At 44.1% G+C, this 19,758-nt stretch overlaps 1 protein-coding gene across 1 annotated transcript in view; it reads right to left on the bottom strand.

Moving 5' to 3' along the window:
• PLCG1 (phospholipase C gamma 1) overlaps nt 1-19,758 on the bottom strand; it is a 118,359-nt gene that overhangs the window by 26,124 nt on the left and 72,477 nt on the right. The window contains exons 6-14 of the mRNA XM_015410362.1: nt 18,454-18,537; nt 18,021-18,043; nt 16,063-16,135; nt 11,448-11,549; nt 9,638-9,756; nt 6,613-6,698; nt 5,790-5,910; nt 2,632-2,800; nt 1,578-1,700 (exon numbers count right to left, since the gene is read on the bottom strand). Coding sequence (XP_015265848.1) covers nt 1,578-1,700; nt 2,632-2,800; nt 5,790-5,910; nt 6,613-6,698; nt 9,638-9,756; nt 11,448-11,549; nt 16,063-16,135; nt 18,021-18,043; nt 18,454-18,537 — 900 coding nt within the window. The remainder of the gene's footprint in view (nt 1-1,577; nt 1,701-2,631; nt 2,801-5,789; nt 5,911-6,612; nt 6,699-9,637; nt 9,757-11,447; nt 11,550-16,062; nt 16,136-18,020; nt 18,044-18,453; nt 18,538-19,758) is intronic.

Raw genomic sequence — 19,758 nt, forward strand, 5'->3', positions numbered from 1 at the left:
TGATCGGCATTATCACGGGCATGTAACAAAGGACCACAAGAGCTCATCCCTTCCTGCCTTCCTGATCTTGATCTGCCTAAATTCATCGTGAGTCACAGAATCAGCATTGCTGTCACCTGCCCATCGAGCTTAAACCTCCAAAGAAAGAGAGCCCATCACCTCCTGAGAAAGCCTGTTGCACTGAGGAACCACCCTGTCAGAAAGTTCTTCTTAATCCAGTTGAAATGGTTACTACTGTACAGTGAAATCACAATATCCAACAATGTGGAGATGTGACCTTGTATCACTAAGAGATCATTGGGAAGGCAGTAGAAGGTGGCTTCAACTTGAAGTTATAATGAATGATAATTAATTTTAAATACAAACTGATGCTTGCTCAGGCTCAACACTGAGTAATGAAAGCCAGATAATCACAAACCAGCTCAGGATCTCTGAGAGAAGTAGAAGTCAAAAGCATTCAAGACTGAGGGAAATCATTTTTCTCATCCAAGAAGCCCTTGAGAAAATTATACCAAACTACGAATAATTCAGCCTTGTTTTAAGCGGCTGGAATAGTTTCCATTTGTAAAAAAAAAAAAAAATTACCACACTATGAGGAATCATTCCATTTTTACACAGCATTCTCTTCCTACAGTCACTGCACTGAAAAGGCACATATGCCTGTTTACAGCAGAATTTATTGATATATAAGGTGGCATCAACTCCAGTCAAAAGCACACAGTGCTCCCAAAAGTGTATCAGTCCCAAAAACCACATCTGTTTGCAATACACCCAACTCCCTCCCTCAGGAGTCAGCAATGACTGATTCCCTAAAGGCCTTCCAGAGGGCCTTTGGATTAGATTAATAGAAAACAGCGTGACAGGGGAGTGGTGCTATTGGAAAACTAATTTCTATTGATTTTTTGCTACAGTATAATTCAGAGTATTTTACCGGTTTTTATATTGACCGTTGGTTGTATTTTTGCTGCTATAAACCACTTTGGGGATATTTTTGAGTTGAAAGGTGATCTATAAACTAATATAGAAGCATATTTTCAGAACAAAACAAGTGGCATCTTTCTCTCTCTCTCCCCCACCTCTCCTCCAAAGGTCAATGTATGTGGCTGCCCGTTCTCCATGACCATCACAACTGTCCTGAAGAGGGGTAGACTAAGAGTCAGTGACTGGCCTAGGACCACCCAACAAGTTTTGTAGCCAAGTTAAGAATTAAAACTTGGCCTCCTAGAAGCTAGCCTTACCTTCTAACCCCTACACTACATTGGCTGTCTGTGGCAACAGTGTGAGCTGACATATGGAGGTCTTCTTCCCCCGCATTCCTGTTATCATTGGTAACACGGAGTCCAAGACTTGGGCTCCAGCAGCCACTAAATGCAGCAAAAATACACAAGTGGGGGAAGCAGAAAGGAGGAGTCAGAAGTTTGGTGCATATGACATGGGTCACTAACCGTAAGAACCGGGGTTTACAACATCCCTGACCAAGAAATGAATTGGCATGTTTAGGATAGCTTAATATGTTGGATCTAGGTAACCGGTGGCAAAACAAAGGAATAAAATCCATTAGTGCAAAGGAAACCCACGTGATTGATAGGATCTTCCAGGTAGAGAATCCCATTCTTTATTGAGTTGCTGATATCGTTCTCGGAGTACATGGCGGATGTCGGCACTTCTTCGTAAGCGCTCCCCTCAGCCAGCTTCTTGTGCTGCAGTACGAGATATTGTGATCAGTTACCCTAAATGAGAGCCTAGAACAGAGGTCCCTGACCTTTTCCAGCCTGTGGCACCTTTGGAATTCTGACATGGCATGGTGGTCACAGCCACAAAATGGCTGCCGTGGGAGGCGGAGCCAGACACAAGATGATTACCATGGCTTGTCTTCAGTCACATAGTGAAGACCCTTGTGCTGTGGAGGCAGCAGATGCCAAAACAACATTTTAAATAATCTGCACAGCCAATCAAATCTCCAATAGCTAACCAGAAGCCTTGTTTGGCAAAAGCCCTACCTGGTCCCACCCACTACCTGAAAACACCTGGCGGGTGCCAGAAAAGGTGTCAGTGGGCACCACAAGAACCATGTTGGGGACCCCTAGCCAAGAAGAACAACACTGGAATTATGTCCTGCTATTTTTTCCAGTCTCTGGGTCATCCTACAACCTATTCCATGGCAGCACCACAGAAGACAAACAAAAAGATCTGTGGGAATATTGTAGTAACAAAAAACCCTTTCCATCAACAAAATGTGTTCTGTTCACTCTTGCTTGTTTAATTTACAAGGCATATTGAAAGGTAGCATTTATAAGAGGGCCCAACCTTGTTATGCATTAAAAAAAGAGTGAGCGCCTAGATTTCTTCAATAGGCTAGTAAAAATTCTCATCTCATTGGAAATTCAATAAATGTGGTTTTATGTTATTTACATGGTTTTTGCTTAGCATCCTTCTCTTATTCTCATACACAGAGTGACTCACCCCTTTTGGTGAGAAATGAAGACAACAAAGTAAATCAGTGTTGAAAATGCAAGCAAGCTACAGAAATCTATTTAGCACTCCCTCCCCCCTTGTTCTTTGGACCACCTACCATAACTCCCACTTTCAATTCAAGACAGCCCACAAGCAAGGACACTGAAAGGAACTTGCCTTTATTAGGATCTTCCTCTTGAGCTGGTTTGGAGAGGGCAGCCCATCGGCAGAGATATCTACCGGCTTGGTCAGCAGCATGTCCCCAAAGACCTTCTTGAAGTTCTGGGCCATATTCCTCTGCTGAGCGATGCTGCAGTGATCTTCGATGGACAGGATGACAGGATAGCTGAGAAGGAAACAACATCACTTGGTGGCTGCCATTTGGGATGCATAAAGCAGCTTGGAGATTCTTGCTTGTCACAATCCATCATACTCTGTCTGGACAGCTGGGACTCATTAAGTAAAACATGGATCCTGCCTCATCCCCAAGAGCTTCAACTAGGTGACAATAAGGGCTTCCCAAAACTCTCAGCTCCGCATTTTCAGCTACTACTAGTTCTCCCAGACATGTATCTGTCTCAGCCAAGAAAACTTCATGAAGATCCAGGAAAAATACTCCAACAACCACAACACAGTAAGCATATAATCCAGAGGCAAGACAAGGTAAAACCTGCCCTCTACACATTGCTCCTCAAGGACGTTTGTTCCCCAGTGTACTATCCGCACCTCAAGCTCCCTGGCACATATGTGAGAAGAAGAAGAGATTGGATTTATATCCCACCCTTCACTTGGAGTCTCAGAGTGGGTTACAATCTCCTTTCCCTTCCCCTCTGCTCCTCAGGGACATTTGTTCCCCAGTGTACCATCCGCACCTCAAGCTCCTTGGCACATATGTGAGAGGCTCTACTACTGGTTCATGTACATATATAAATTGAATTGTAAAACAACTTATGATTAAAACAGTCAAAAAGTATGCTGAAGCAAGATGAAGAGGATATACTGAACTGACTTGTATCTATTTAGGTTACAGAAGTCTATGGGGCCAAATGGCTAGAGATTCATACAGGTTTGCAGGTTAGATGATTTCAGACTACTAAGAGATTCAGAATTCTGGAAATGGCGTATTTTAAGAGAAAAATGTATATACATAATATAGTGTTGATTTTAAGAGGGGTGTGTGTGTGAGAGAGAGAGGGGGGGGGATGCTTTGGCTGACTTCCCCTCATATATTTAAATGGTTAGAGAAATAACACAACTAAAGATATAATCACAGACAGGGGCACAGCTCTGATTCAATTTTCTTGTAGGGAGCTCAATGGAACTGAGTCTGAATTGGAAAGAGGCGAGCTGTAAGAGTAAAAGTCAGAAAGCAACAGTCACAAGAACTAGAGAGGTCATGGACCTATGAAGAGTGCTGGAGAACAGACAGCCAACTCCTCCTACCTGCTGCTGCTTTTCCAGCAGACACTGCAAACCCCTTTTCAAACTCATGTCTGAACCCATAAAAGCCAGAAATGTTTGAAAATAAAAGCTAGAATTTTCAGGATACTGTGCAAGTCCATTACTGAGAATTCTGAAGACTGATTCCAGTATATATGCCATGACTCAGCAACAGTCAAGAGACTCTTTCCAACACATACAATCTAGTAAGTGGTGTTGGATTTAACTTTCTGAAATCTTCAGCTTCAATGTATTTTAAAAAATAAGTTCCTAGTCCTTATGACGGTGGAGATTTATTTGAAAGTGAGTTGGCACTGCCCACCGAAACTTCTAAAGCCAGAGGAATAGCTAGGTAAGACTTGAGGGCAAGGCTTAAGAACATAAGAAAAGCCTGCTGGATCAGACCAGTGGTCCATCTAGTCCAGCATACTGTTTCACAGTGAGGCCAACCAGCTGCCCTGAAGGGCAGAAGCCAAGGCCCTCCCATTCTACTGCCTTCCAGCTCTGGTATTCAGAGGTTTGCTGCCTCTGCAGATGGAGGCTCCCTTCAGTCACCATGGCTACTAGCCATTGATAGAACTCTCCTCCGTGAATCTGTGCTCATGGCCATCACTATCTGGCAGCAAACCGAACGGTTTAATCACTTGCTGAGTAAAGAAGTATTTCTTTTGACTCTCTTAAACCTACTTCCCAACAATTTTATTGAATGCCCCTAAGTTCTAGTATTATGGAAGGAGACTTTCTCCATGCCAAGCAAATTTTATAAGCCTCTATTATGTCTCCCCTTATCCATCTTTTTTCTAAACTAAAAAAAGTCTAGAAAAGCCCTGCATAACTCCCTCATCCTTTCCATCATTAGAAGCAACAGAATAAATTTTGTAACATCATAAAATTGCAGAATGACACAAAATAAAATTACACGTAGCAGATTTTGCTTTATTTGCACATTTGCAGAATTCAGCTTTCTTGGTGCAGGAGCTGGATTGCCAGGGCACAGAATTTCCACAGATACAATTCTTACTGCGTCATGAGCTAAATGCACCTTGAATTATGAATTATTTGTATCTTCCTAAAATGATGAAGCAAACATTCAGGGTGAACATTGCAACTGCGGTGCCATGTGTGATGGACTGCACTTTTTAAGAAGCCTAGAAGTGCTGCACCAACACCTAAAGGACTGTGAAGGGTTAATTCTTCAAAGAGCCAGAGAGCCTTGAGTGACAGGCTACTCTAGGCAATGTGATTGGTTCGCATCAGCTGAGCAAAAAAAAAAGTCTTGGGAGAGCTGGATGTTGAAGACATTCAGTCAGATTCCTGCCTTAACTGAGAAGAGACATGTTCTGAGAATAGCCCTGATCTAAGTAATGGAATAATTTAAGAACCTCTCAACAGCTTGATATATAAGAACAAAAGTCTGTGCTTGTACTATTTTAACCTCAGTAATTTCAACCTGATTTCACCTGACCGTTCCCTTGATGTCAAATAAAAACTTTTGTTATTTTTGAATTTTAAAAGCATCTCAAGTGCCATTTTCAAGGGTTTAAGGTTCTTGGGCTGAGAAAATAGCCAAAAATATATCTTACTGACAGAGTGGGACAACAAAAGTTTCTTCAGGAGAGAAAACATGTTACCAGAGCTGCTCAGTCAGTGAAGGGATGGAAAAACAGAGGGAAAATCTTGCCTCTGAGGGAGGGAAGTGGAAGGGGTCCATCATACCATGCAACAGAACAGACACTGGCATTGTGAAAATGGTTTGCAGACCTAAATTCCAGTGACGCAAACAGCCCAGCTGCACCCAGCATTTACAGTCAGATGCCATGTGCCACATGAAGGGTCTCTGGATTTCAGGCATCTAAGACAGTGGGTAAGGGAAACGCCTGAAGGGTTCTACTTACTCAGAGGTCACAAAAGCATGCTCCTTGATGGTGGCCAAGACATCGGAAAACTTGATCTTTGTTGTTAGCGTGTGCCCATGATAGATCACCGGCATCCCATCTGGCCCATCCCAGCAATCAACTGAAAAGGATTTAAAACAAAAATACAAAAAACTTGAACCAAATTTCAACCATGCAAAGGACCATTAATCATCGCGGCGGAACACAGTTCTGCAGGGAATCCCCAGAAAACAAGGCATCACGAGTTAAACCTAACAGACAGTTTGACAGCTAACTACCTCAATAATACACATTTTATTGGAAGGGACAGGCTCAGTGACAGAGCATACAGTTTGCATGCAGAAGGTCCCAGATTTCATTCTTTCAATGGAGATGCTGGAGTATCAGGTAACAGCTGTTGAGAAAGACCTTCCAGCACTTGAGGCTTTGGGGAACTGCTGCCAGGCAGAGTAACTACAGAATTAAATCAATTGATCCTCTTTCATTATAAAAGCAACTGCACACATTCCAAGTTCTCTTCCATTTCCGTCTTTGATGCCAACAGATGTGCAATTACTACATCAAAACATGCATTTCAAATCACACTGATGATGCTGTTAGAATCAGAACGTTGCAGGGTTATCTTGCAGTTATGACAAGCCAAAGGAAAAACTAATGAGCCAGTGACCTGCCTTCCTCAAAAAGCTTCAGACACAGAGAACTCAGAACTGCGCCTAGCTAGCAAGATATGAAATTACTTCTAGGCCTAGAATTGCAGCAGTACTTCTTTGGCCTTGGGAAAAGGCAATGGGCGGGACATGTGCGATGAAGGGCAAGCACTCACGTTCAATACAACGGCATCCCATGCGCAGGCAACGAGCATAAGCTTCCAATGAGGATTCACTGGAGAACTGATCTCCTGTCAAGTACCTATTCATGTGAGGGAAACAAAAAATCTTACATGATCCACGGAGAGTTTGTCATAAACATCCCATAAATGTCCCCAGTCACACAGGACTTGTACGTAATCCCTAACAACAATATTTTATACACACTTGCATTTTACAAGCAGGGGACCTGTAATGACTTATATAGAGCACCTTATTTTCCTCTCTCCCATTATTTCTTCTTTCCCTTTCCTGGCAGTTCCCATAGCCTCTTCCATTTTCTTATTTCCTTCTCTCCTTCCCACCCACCAGCCAAACTACCTTTATCAGTTCCCATCTTTGGCTTTCACTCCTCCAGCAGCCTCTCCTTGGTCAATTTGCACTGCACCAGCTGATTGAGCCCACTTGCATCATGGGTAATTTGCAAGGACTTGCAGAAGGTACCTCACTTTCCCCTGTACCCCCCCTTCCCCTCAATATTTCTTCTTTCCTTCCTCCTGGCAGCCCTCATATCCTCACATTTCACTCCTTCCTACATTCCTTCCCACCAAGCAACCAACCAGCTTTTATCTGGGAAAGGAGTGTGGCTCAATTGTAGAACATCTGCTTGGCACACAGAAAGATCCAGGTTCAATCAAGGGCATCTTCAGTAAGGTTCAGGTAGTAGGAGATGCGAAAGACCTCAGCCTGAGACCCTGGAGAGCAGCTGTAAGTCTGAGTAGACAATACCACATTTGATGGACCAACAGTCTGATTCTGTATAGGGCAGCTTCATGTGTACATGCTCCCCCCCATCTTCAGCTGTATTTATTTATTTCATTTATATCCTGCCTCTCTCCACAATAGGGACCCAAAGCTGCTTACATTATTCCCCTCTCCTCCATTTTATCCTCACAACAACCCAGTTTTGTTAGACTGGATGTGTGTGATTGGCCCAAAGCTGCCCAGTGAGCTGCCATGGCAAAGTAAGGATTTTTAACCTGGGTCTCCTGGATCATAGTCTAAAACGCTAACCACTATACCGGATTTCGTGAGGTGGCTGCTGTTGAACAAGCAGCTGAGCCTGGGCGAGTCATGCAAGTTTCATGGTTGCAAGTCGCCAGCGGTTACTGTTGATCCTGGCCCCAATGACGCATCCCTCAAAGGCCAAAAGAGGTCTGGAAAGGGCCCTGACTCCTCCTCCTGTTTTTTTATTGACAGACACTAAGGCTTGAAGGTTGGCAATATTGTGGTTGCTAGAAACAGCCACAGAGGGCATCTGTTTCTAAAGGTTAAAGGGGCTCCTTTTATCATTTTCAAGGGTTTTAACACACACACACACCCTTTTTGTCAAGATATAAGTTTTTCTCTGAACCTCAGGCTTTGTTCAGGTTTGTAGAAAGATCTATCTTTTCTGTCTATGGCCCCAGTTCTCTGGCTTTATGTATTCACAGATGGGGCCATGTTAAGGATTAGATACACTGATGATTGGAGCTGCGGTGGCTCAAGTGGTTAAGACTCTGAACTGCAGGCTGTGGAAGGTCAGTAGTTCAGCAGTTCGAGACCCGAGTTGGCCGCATGACGGAGTGAGCTCCCATCTCTAGTTCCAGCTCCTGCCAACCTAGCAGTTCGAAAGCAAGAAATTGCAAGTAGATAAATAGGTACCACTTTGGTGGGAAGGTAACAGCGTTCCGTGCACCTTGGTGTTTAGTCATGCCAGCCACATGACCACGGAAATGTCTTCGGACAGCGCTGGCTCTTCGGCTTTGAAACGGAGATGAGCACCGCAACCCTAGAGTCGGATTCAACTGGCTTTCGAGCAAGGGAACCTTTACATTTACATTGATGATGCTCATTGCAACAAGGCCTATGGAACTGGCATGCTGCTAGGCATGTTCTACGATCAGGTCATGCTATTGGAAGAAGGAAGCAAAAGCTACATGTAATTGACAATTCTGTGGTGTTTTTCCCCTTCCACTTTTTTTTTTTTAAGCAAAAAAGCAGGAAGGTTAAAATTGGAGAAAAGAACCACAGCAGGGAGTAAACAGGCTTCTTAACCCTTTCCTTTTCCTGCAGTCTGTCAGTTCAAAAACACCTCCCTCATTCATGCAGAGAACGATATGAGGTCAGATGCCATGATCCATCAGCAGAAGCACTGACTGCCATGGATATTTCCTGTATTCCCCAGGTCACAGAATCCAAGAGGACTGATAACTATTTGGAGGAGAGGAGCTACAGCACGGAGTGCAAAAGGACAAAATCACCCCTCCTCTCTTATCCATCAGCATAGGTGAGTTTGCTATCTCATCAGCACAGTCCCCAACTGAGTAGCTACTGATCCACATGGGCTCTGTGATCCTGACAAGGACTGTTGGGGGAGGGGGAACCAACGAAGGATCTACAATCCTTGAACGAAAGATCTTGTAAGGAACAATTAGCAGGAAGGGAAAGCATTAAGCAGCCCCTCCTTACTGTACCAATTCTCTCCTCCTGATTTCTTACTTTCATTTTTTTTTTAAGGAAAATAATGTTGGAAGAAGAGTCATGGAAACAGCCTATCCCATACAGCTTGGACCCTGATGGGTTGGACTCCCCTTTGCACAGCAATTTGCAGAAAAGCAGCAGAAGAGAACAGGACGGCACGTCACCCAAGGACTGAGACAAGAACTCTATGGCATTCAGGTTCTTCTTAACGCTTGCTGGTATTTTACTACAAAGTCTGTGTAAAAAAGCCACTGGGAAATTTGAGCACTAGTCATATCACATTTGGCACCTCTTTTTACATGCAGGGTTGCCAACAGCTCAGGGGTCTCCAACATGCAAGCATCCGAGATCACAGAGGATTCTGTGAGATCCCTGAGCTTTTGGCTCACGCTGAAACTACCTGCATGAGGGTCCTGGGGTGGCGGGGAGATTCAACACATCATGCAAACAGGATCTCAGGAAAGGAACAAAGTGAGCAAGATGGGAAGGGCCAGAAAGCAGCTTCCTCTGTCCTCTTACGTATTATGCGAGGAGGAAATCCAGTAGTTGGAAAGGGGATTGTTCATGTCTTCTGGACGAACAACATCGAGTTCTGAGTTCCAGATGCTATTCTCTTTGGAAAACAGGAAGCTGAGAAACTGCCCAGGGAAAAGGGAGGGAAAACACACATACACACAGACAAAGCATTAACCAAGAAATTCATTAAATCTATTATTCTACATGCAACCTCAGAGCCTCCTTGTCACACGTACAAAGACTGAGACAAGGTAACTGCTGAGTGGCCCTAAACTCCCTTCCCAGAAAAACCCAGGCTGCAGAAGAACTTGTGTAGACTTAAAGAAGGATTTTGTCCCACTTTACATTCAGAAGAAGGACAGATGAGTTCCCTTTTAGTTCAGACAGCAAATAACCAGGCACAGGTAAAGAGCATTTACCCTTCCCCCTCCCCCATTCACTGTCAGGCCTGACTGAAATGCTACACTGGCCAAGCCCAAAGCAACATCCCAGGGACTTTGCACTCACCCACTTTCTCCTTGGGCTGCTACCTATGCAAGTGTAAACAACCACCCCAAAATGGAAATACAGCGAATAACAGTTGTGCAAACAAATAACCAGAATAATCTGTCACGCTGTACAAATCACACTCAAGACTTCCGTCTTCTTATACAGTTCTACTTACAATTATAAACAATACACATAACAAATGGCAAACCGAAGGAGCAGCGACGGCACAACTAGGTTGCTTTGCCATTTCTTAGGGCTTCATCAGGCCACTTTTCTTAGTGATGGAGCCCACCCAGCTCTGGTAAGATTCAAAATGAGCTGGGTGGGCTCCATCACCACTCCTTCGGTGTGCGCTACAGCTATTCTTGAACCTATGCAGTCCACTGTGTGTTTCCTATTTGAAACTCTTCTCTGCATCATGAGCTGGTGACTGCATCGTTCTAAAGAGACACTTGTACTTTCAAGGACTATCACAGTTCAACTGGTGTAGATGTAATTTATGCATGGTGGCAAAACCATTTGTTATGTGTATTGTTTACAACTGTAAGTAGGACTGTACAAGAAGATGGAAGTCTCGAGTGCGATTTGCACAGTGTGACAGATTATTCGGGTTATTTGTTTGCACCTATACAAGTGTAGCTGGTTTGCACAGGTAGCCACCTGGTTTAAAGGAGATGCTGCGTTCATGAAAAGTCCAATGGGAAAGTGCTTTGGCTTCGCCGGTGTCCCATTTAAATCAAACCTTGTTTAGCATCGCTCACTAAACAGTGGGGCAGCAAAACCACAAAGGTCATTAGTACTGGGGTAACAGTGACTATCAGGACCAGCAGAGACACTGCAAGGGTAAGGGTATAGGAGAGAAAGACATAAGCTCCATGGGAACAACAGAAGTCAGAACTATAGTACAGTTAGGTGAATGAGCCTCAAATCCTCAGGCTCCTTCACTGTTTGTCCGGCCTTCTCCTTGCATCCCATAAGTTTAGCAAGCCATTGATCTACCTCTAGTTTGTTGCGACGTCCAAATGCAGCTGTCTTATCATGTGAGGTCATTCCTCTCCCAGTGACCACAATACTAAAACCACAAATTAATGGTGGTTTAGAATTCCTACTGCTGGGAAAGATACAGCCACCAGTTAGTTAAGGGGCCTGAATGAACCAGAGTGAGATCAGACTTCCTAGTCTTTGCATGAAATAAGGAGGGAGAGAGGGAAGGGAAGGATTGTCAGAACCCAAGGATCACAGACTTGTTTACACCACAAATTATAAGAGCTACAAATTATAGAGTGTGTGTAAAGGGCCCCCTCTTGCTTCTTGAGATCCGTACCTCATCCAGGGAAAAATAAGGCTCTTCAATTTCCCGCAGTGGGTCCTTCAAGAAGTTGAACATGAACTCCTGAACCAAGAGGAGGTCAGTAGCCCAAAGTTCCTGCAAACACAAGGAAGGAGAATATTGGCTGATGGCACACAATGACATATACATCTTTTTTAAAAAATAGTAAAATTCTGAGAGTTTGTATTCCTCCAGAATTGTTAAGCAGGAAATTCATTCCCAAAACTATTACACATACATTGTCCCAATAATCCTCACAATATCCCTCAAAAGTAGGTCAGTATTATCATCCACATACTGGAGACAGAGAATTTAGGAGGACAGAGCGGGCAAGACTTGGATTGGAGTGATCTGAGTTCAAATTCCCACACAGCAGTAAAGCTGATTAGGTGCCTCTGACAAGTCATCATGTCTCTCCATAATCTTGTGAAAGTGCCATCAAGTTGCTGCGGACTTGAAAGCCAGTTTGGTGTAGTGGTTAGGAGTGTGGACTCTAATCTGGGAGAACCGGGTTTGATTCCCCACGCCTCTACATGCAGCTGCTGGTGTGACTTTGGGTCAGTCACAAGTTCTCTCAGCCCCACCTACCTCACAGGGTGTCTGTTGTGGGGAGGGAAAGGGAAAGGAGATTGTAAGCTGCTCTAAGACTCCTTCAGGTAGTGAAGGGCGGGGTATAAATTCAATCTCTTCTTCTTCTGGCAACCCCAAAGGGTTTTCAAGGCAAGAGACAAATAGAGGTGGTTTGTCACTGCCTGCCCCTGCGTAGCAACCCTGGGCTTCCTGGGTGGCTTAACCCAAGCCAAAACTGCTTAGCTTCCAAGATCTGACAAGACTGGGTTAGCCTGGGTCATCCAGGTCAGGGCCAGCCTAATCTATCATTATATAGGGCTTTTTTTGTAGCAGGAGCTCCTTTGCATATTAGGCCACACACCCCTAGTGTAGCCAATCCTCCAAGAGCTTACAGAGCTCTTCTTACTGGGGCTACTGTAAGCTCTTGGAGGATTGGCTACATCAGGAGTGTGTGGCCTAATATGCAAAGGAGCTCCTGCTACAAAAAGAGCCCTCAGTATGTAATGGTTGAGCTGAGATCTGAACCTGGTACTACCCTGCTCAGAGTTCACTGACACTATGCTCTAACATGTTCTCATCCTCTGTTTGCTAAAGCTCCAAGATGTGCAGTTTTATGTCTCCAAGATCTAAGTGTATCTTTACTGGAGGACCATTTTGCATGGGCACCCAGAAAAGCATATGAATGAGTCCTCTGGAAAAATTACGCATGGGCAGATTTCCTAACTGAAAACGAAAACTGAGATCTGAGGTTCGTCTCCAGGTGTCCTTGCCTCTGAAGCCCCAGTTAGTGGCTACTGGGGAAAGAACCTTTTCTGTGGAGGCCCCGTACTTTGGAACACCTTCGTCAGGCATCAGCCTACTGGTGCAATCTTAACCAAAGCCGCCACAACCTTATATGTCCATAGGCCTCAATGGACCTTTGAAGATGTAGCTCAATTTAGGATTGCACTGTAAGTCTGTGCTGGTCAGCAGAGCTGTTTTCTAGTGCAGCTGAACTCTGTCTTGTTGGTTGGTCATATCCCTTTTTAATGGCTGCTATTCTTAATCTCAGTGATCCACTCTGAGGACTTCCAAGTGGAAACACAGGGGCTGAGTTCAGACTGGCAGTTTGAAGCGGAGTCGTTGCAAAAAAGAGTCGTTTTGCAAAAAAGAGCCGGAACAAAGTGTTACGGGTTTTCCCGGTCACACTGCGCGGACTGATGCAGGAGCATACTGGGAGGAGGCGCGAGGGGGCGTTCACACTGTTGGCCCGGAGGTGCAGCTGTAAGTGGCGTTTTCCTCGCAGCGGGCGCCTAGGCGCAGCGGCGAATAGGGCAGGATCAGGCCGCTGTGGGCCATAGGCACATCCGGCCACATCACTACCCCCTCTTCAAGGCAATCACCTGCACCTTCCTGGTGCCAGAGTGAGGCTAGGAGGTCAGTCAGCGTAAACAGCTGGCGCACATTATTAATGTGGGCTGTTCCCGGCTCTTAGTGGTTAGCGTTCACACTTCTGGGAAGTGGACTGAAGCAGGATAAACGGGCTCCCCAGGGTATGCTACCTCTTTCACCAGGTATCTTTTAAACCCGGGAGGTAAGCGCTACAAGACGGGTTGAGTACGGGTGGGGTACGCCGGACAGATGTGCCTGTGTGAACGGCCCCTTTAATCTGCTTGTGAAACGTTCCTCACACGTGCCTATATCGGGGCAAACTGCCAATCTGAACTTGGCCAGGGTGTGTATTTTTAAAAAATAATTAAAACATTTAACATTAATTCCTAGATGAAGACAAGCTCCATGTATAAAAGAAGCTACACATCACCATTCCACTATATAATTATAATCCCTGAATACCTCCAAAATTCACTGCTAGAAAACAGTGCACCATTCCATACCCTCAATCACAGTTCTCATGTTACATATTCCCCCCCACCAGTGTTCCCTCTAAGTTAGCTCGCAGTTTTTTAGCCTCCAGCTCACACATTTTTGTCTTAGCTCAGGAAGGATGGCTCCAGAGCAAACTAATTCATGCAGCAGCCAGTAGCTCACAGAGTAGAATTTTTGCTCACAAGACACCACAGTTTAGGGGGAACACTGCCCTCTACCATGTATGCCATTAAATAACAGAGTTCAGTACAGAATCTGTCCATTGCAGGTTTACCATGTTCTTCTTTTGCGGATCTCAGGATGGCAATATGTTGCCCTACCCTTATCCTCATAACTACCCTGTGAGGTGAATAAGGCTAAGCACAACCAAAACTATGTATCCTGAACACTGGCTACACACATCAGCAAAATAAACTCTCCAGTCCAATTTGACTGTGGACGTGCCTTCTCACACATGGAAATAACTTCACGTTAAAAACCAGCCATGTATTACGGCTTTTCACAAGCCTGAGAATCCACACAATCCTCTCTCCCCCGAGTAATGAAGAGGAGGGTTGGGTGTGTTTTGTTATGGTTTTGCATATTTGGCTCTTTGACAGCAGTGCTTTCCCTGCTTCATCTGGCTCTCAGAAGCAGACCGCCTTCCTTTGGTTCACTTCCCCAGTGTCATATTGGCCTCTTTCCCTAAATGTCAGCAGGATGAAATGGGAGATTGTGCTGGTTAGTGATTTTTCTTCTTCTTGCATGTCAGCAGCCAAGAATGCACACCTGGGATTACAGCCGGGTGGCAGCTGCATGCTACAGGAACAGTTCAGACGAGAACAGAAGAAGAAAGATTGCCAATTTATCTCCTGGGGCCGGTCAGTTTAAAACTGAACTCATATTCATAATTTTTGCAATAACATGGAATGACATTTACAGCCCATGTCTGGTTGTGAAGGGCAACTGAACCAGAACACCATCCTAGGGAATCTCCTGTTGGGGGTTTATGGGACCAGACCTGCTCGGCAACTGCAATGGAAATTGACGATGCAACTTCAGTCAGTCATCTGGGCAACTGATATATTTATAATGCTTGTACCTGGCTCCTTCTTCTTTTGAAGCACTGTGCAACAAAAAGCAGCACTGATAAAACAAATCGGAAACACCAACACTGGGGGAGGAAAAATCTCCTAGTATCTAAAAACAATAGATTTATTTAGCAGCACACAGACATACTGCTGCTCCATCTGAACATGGGCCTTAAGTTTCTTGGTAGACTTGCTGCTGCTCCATCTGAACTAACATGGGCCTTAAGTTTCTTGGTAGACTTTTCAAAAGACTTGGGGGAGAACTATTGAGAAGGTTTTGTTCCTTCCTAGTGATTCTTGTCTAGGTTGTCTAGGCAAACCCAGACAGCATATTAAAAAGTAAAGACATCACCCTGCCAACAAAAGTCTGTATGGCAAAAGCAATGTAGTACTGTATGGCTGCGAGTTGGACTATAAGGAAGGCCGAGCGCCGAAGAATAGATTCTTTTGAACTATGGTGCTGGAGAAGACTCTTGAGAGTCCCTTGGACTGCAAGAAGATCAAATCAGTCAATCCTAAAAGAAATCAACCCTGACTGTTCTCTGGAAGGCCAGATACTGAAGATGAAGCTCAAATACTTTGGCCACCAAATGAGAAGGGAGCACTCACTGGAGAAGACCCTGATGCTGGGAAAGATTGAAGGTCAAAGAAGAAGGGGGCGGCAAAGGATGAGATGGTTAGACAGTGTTATCGAGGCAACAAACATAAAATTAAGCAAACTCCGGAGCACGACGAAAGACAGGAGGGCCTGGTGTGATGTGGTCCATGGGGTCACGAACAGTCGGACTCGACTGTGCGACTGAACAACAACAACAACAAAAAGTTATTCTTAGCACTGTGAAAGACAGCAAGGCCCCAAGAGCTGGTTTGGTGTTGTGATTACAATGTCTAGGACAGGAGAGATCTGGGTTCAAATCCCCACTCTGCCAGGGAAGTTCACTGGGTGTCATTTGATCACACACACTCTCTCAGCCTAACCGACCTTGTATGGGACACCCTGAGCTTCTTCAGGGAAGGATAGGATAAGAATATGGTCTGGATCAGAAAAGCATCAAGCTGTATTCCTATCTTCTATCACTCTCTCTTCCATTGTGCATACTCACCATTTGGGATTCTAGTAAAAACGTTTGGAATTCCATCAGAGATACTCGGCAGTGCTCAGATCTGTCACCACTGCTGGAGGAAGCAGCACAAAGAAAGCATTGTTGGTCAGAAAGCGCTACGCTGCAGAACGAACAGTAGCCATCTTTGCTTCCCCTGTTGTGGCCCCCACCCTGAGGAGGTCAAGGGGGCTTTCTGTCATTCCACAAACTATGTTTAAAAAATAACTGCGTAAGACAGAGTTGCTCAGGAGGCTTTTCTGCAGACATAACAGTAGGAATATACCAGAACAGAAGAGTTCAAGAAAGCACTTTATAAATGAAAGGGGACTGTGGAGTATACTGCTCCATATTACACATATTATCGGCTTGGTGCACATATTATGTTGTGGTCACTACATTATTTTCTACTGATGTAATACCATTTTTCTGCATTGTGTCCACTCTGTACCCCATCCAATATGCTACACTTGTTCAGACTTCTGTAATCCTAGCCCTAGTACATTGCTTATTAGGCTCGTTCAGACTTCTGTAATCTTAGCCCTAGTACATTGCTTATTAGACATCATTGTGTGAGTCTCATTGAGAAAAGCAGACTATAAATATAGTAAATGAAGTATAAATTCATCAGCCTTATGGGTGTACTTTTCATGCATCTGAAGAAGTAGACTCCAACTCGTGAAGGCGTATGGTGAAATAAAATGCTGGTAGTCTCCAAAGTGCCCCGGGACTCCTAGTTTATTTTTCTGCTTACAGACTAAAGCGGGCTACCCTGCTGGAACAGTCCTAGCCCTTTTTTAATCTATCCCCACCACAAGTACTATTCAAGACAAAGAGGCCACTGCCAACAGATCAGATTACTACAATGCACTCCACACAGGGCTGCCCTTGAAGACTGTCTGGAAGCTACAGTTGGTACAGTCTGAATGCTGCAGCCAGAGTGGGTTATAGGGACCATATCAGACCAGTCGTGTTCCACCTACAATGGCTTCCAATTTGCTTCTAGGCTCAATTCAGACTGGTGGTATGGAGTCTATGGCCTGAGACCAACATCCCTAAAGGGCTGCCTTCTTCCATATGAACCTACCCACTCAGTCCGGTCATCCTCAGAGGCCCTGCTTCATTTGCCTGCACCCTTTGAGGTTAGATGGATGGCAACCCAAGAAAGGGCCTTCTCAGTTGTGGCACCAAAACTCTGAAACTCCCTCCTCAGGGAGATTCATCTGTCTCTCCTTATCAGTGTCTTTTGCCAGCACGTGAAGACTTTTTTGTTTCGTCTGGCATACCTCTAATAACATTATTGGTTCTCCTCCTAGTGCTGTGCGTTTACGTGTTATTGACCAATTTTTACAGTTTCAACTGTATTTTTAACTGTTTAAATGTTTTAATGTTTGCCACCTTGTGGAAACTGATTGGGTGGAAAGATGGCAAAAACCTGTTTTAAATAAATAAAATGAAAAACAGACAGGCTATCTTGCCACTGGGACATTTTCAGGTATATACCCGAATACCAGGAGGTAATATCAGACAAAAATGAAAACTTGAGTGTGCTCTTCAAAAACTTCAAATAACTCAGTGAAACCTCAAATGCTGTGAACACAGCAACAGGCATAGAAATAATTTCAGCTTGTGTTACTTTGTAGTCTGCAAATGCACCCCCCCCTCCGAAATCTAAATGTTGCAAAAGAGAAAGGTGGTCACAGGAGCTATTTTTAAGCATCTTTGACTAAGAAGTCCCACCGCCAAACATCTCAGCCTGATATTTTGACAACAATATTGCTTTTATAGGAAATCCTGAGAAAGGAGAATACAGTCCTGGCTGAGGAAGCATGCAGTGTACTCCAAGACTAAGAGTAACAAAATCACAGTGTACTCCAAGACTAAGAGTAACAATCAAATATCAGCATAAGACACCCTTCACAGTTACAAACCTTTCAGCCCAAGGTAAAAGAACAGTTTACCTTTCTAAGAATGGTACAGCCATCTGTAAAAGAAGAAATCCAAAAGTCAGACACCCATATTTGCCCACCTGAACTTGCTTTGTATAAGCACTGCTCCTAAGGTCCATTTATGCATCCCCCTCTCCAAAGCACTCACATTGCCCCCAAACAACAGGAGCAATTGGAATTGTATTCATGTAACAGCCAAGAGCATCATGGGTGGGGTTAGGCAGAGAACTGTCCACTGATGAACACAGGGATCTGAGCAGACATGCATGCTTTCACACAAAATATATACCTCCTTGCTGGATTCAGGGCAACTGCTTTATCTAGCATGTAAATGTAATAAATTCCAAATGGTGAGCAAGGGTAAAGCATATGGAAAGGAGGCAAGAAAATAAGGGAGCTAGATGTTATAGAATAAGCAATCATATTAAGATTAAAACCATCTCACCCCTTTTTGTGCATTGTACATCAAGCTCTGGTACAACTGGGCAAATTGTCCATATGTGATATCTCCATTCCTTTGCTCCACATCCTACAAAATTGAGATTAGGGAGAAAAATCTTAATAAATAATGCACATCCTCAGTCCTGTATAAACATGCTTTGTTTTGGTCAGTCCTTCTTGTTGTTTGTGGAACATACAACCCATACAAGAAGTGCAATCACTTTTATCATGTTTCGGTTATTTTTTTTTTTAATTAAAATCCCCTGGTTCATCAAGTGTTTTAATTATTCTAAATGGCTGCGATCACACACACTAAATAATCCACTTTCAATCCATTTCTAATGCACTTTCAAATTGGATTTTGCCAGTTCACACAGTAAAATCCAGTTGTAATGTGCATTGAAAGTGGACTGAAGGTGGATTGTTTAGTGTGTATGATTGCAGCCAATGAGAAGCAAATACTCAGGATATCTTAGGAAAAACACTCAATTAAAGGTGCAACTATACAAAATGTTGGCAATACATGATAAGATCTCGTAATATATTTGTTAAGGTAAATCTTCAACCTCCTTCCCCACAACTTGGAAAGGAGAGGAGGAGGGTAAACCATGCTGTTTTCCTTATAGAGCGTGGATCCTCCAAGCTGCTACTAGATCTAAAAGAGGAAAGATGACAGGCCATCGTACCAGAGCCTGTCTTTTTCCCCTTACATGGTCTAACAGCAGCTTGGGGGGAAGGGTCTTCCGGGAATCCAGTGTCAGTGGGGTAGGTGGCAGAGTTTTTAACCCTTTCAACCATTACCCCAGTCTAAACAAGGATGAGAAGCAAATACTCAGGATGTCTTAGGAAAAACAGTCAATTAAAGGTGCAACTATACAAAATGTTGGTGATACATGATAAGATCTCGTAATATATTTGTTAATCCTCCTTTCCCCCAACTGGGAAAAGACAGGAGGAGGGTGAACCATGCTGTTTTCCCTATAGAGCGTGGATCTTCCAAGCTGCTACTAGATCTAAAAGGGGAAAGATGACAGGTTTAACTCTTTCAACCATTACCCCAGTCTAAACAAGGTCCCCAAATGGCTGGTTTTTAACCTTAAAAAATCAGTTGAGAGATCCAACTACTGACCTCCTAAAGCCTCCTCTGGTAGCATTCTAGTGCGTTGAAAAATGGAAACTTTTCCCTTCTTTCTCACAGCATTGTGGTGCTTTTGTGCTCCTCTGGGGGGTTTCACTGGCTTTCTTTCAATCTTTCTCAAACATACTTTGCTCTGAAGTTCTGGGGAAAATCATAGTGAAACTTGGGTGG

Source organism: Gekko japonicus, unplaced genomic scaffold (genome assembly GCF_001447785.1).
Source record: "Gekko japonicus isolate JY-2015 unplaced genomic scaffold, Gekko_japonicus_V1.1 scaffold200, whole genome shotgun sequence".
Taxonomy (NCBI): Eukaryota; Metazoa; Chordata; class Lepidosauria; order Squamata; family Gekkonidae; genus Gekko; species Gekko japonicus.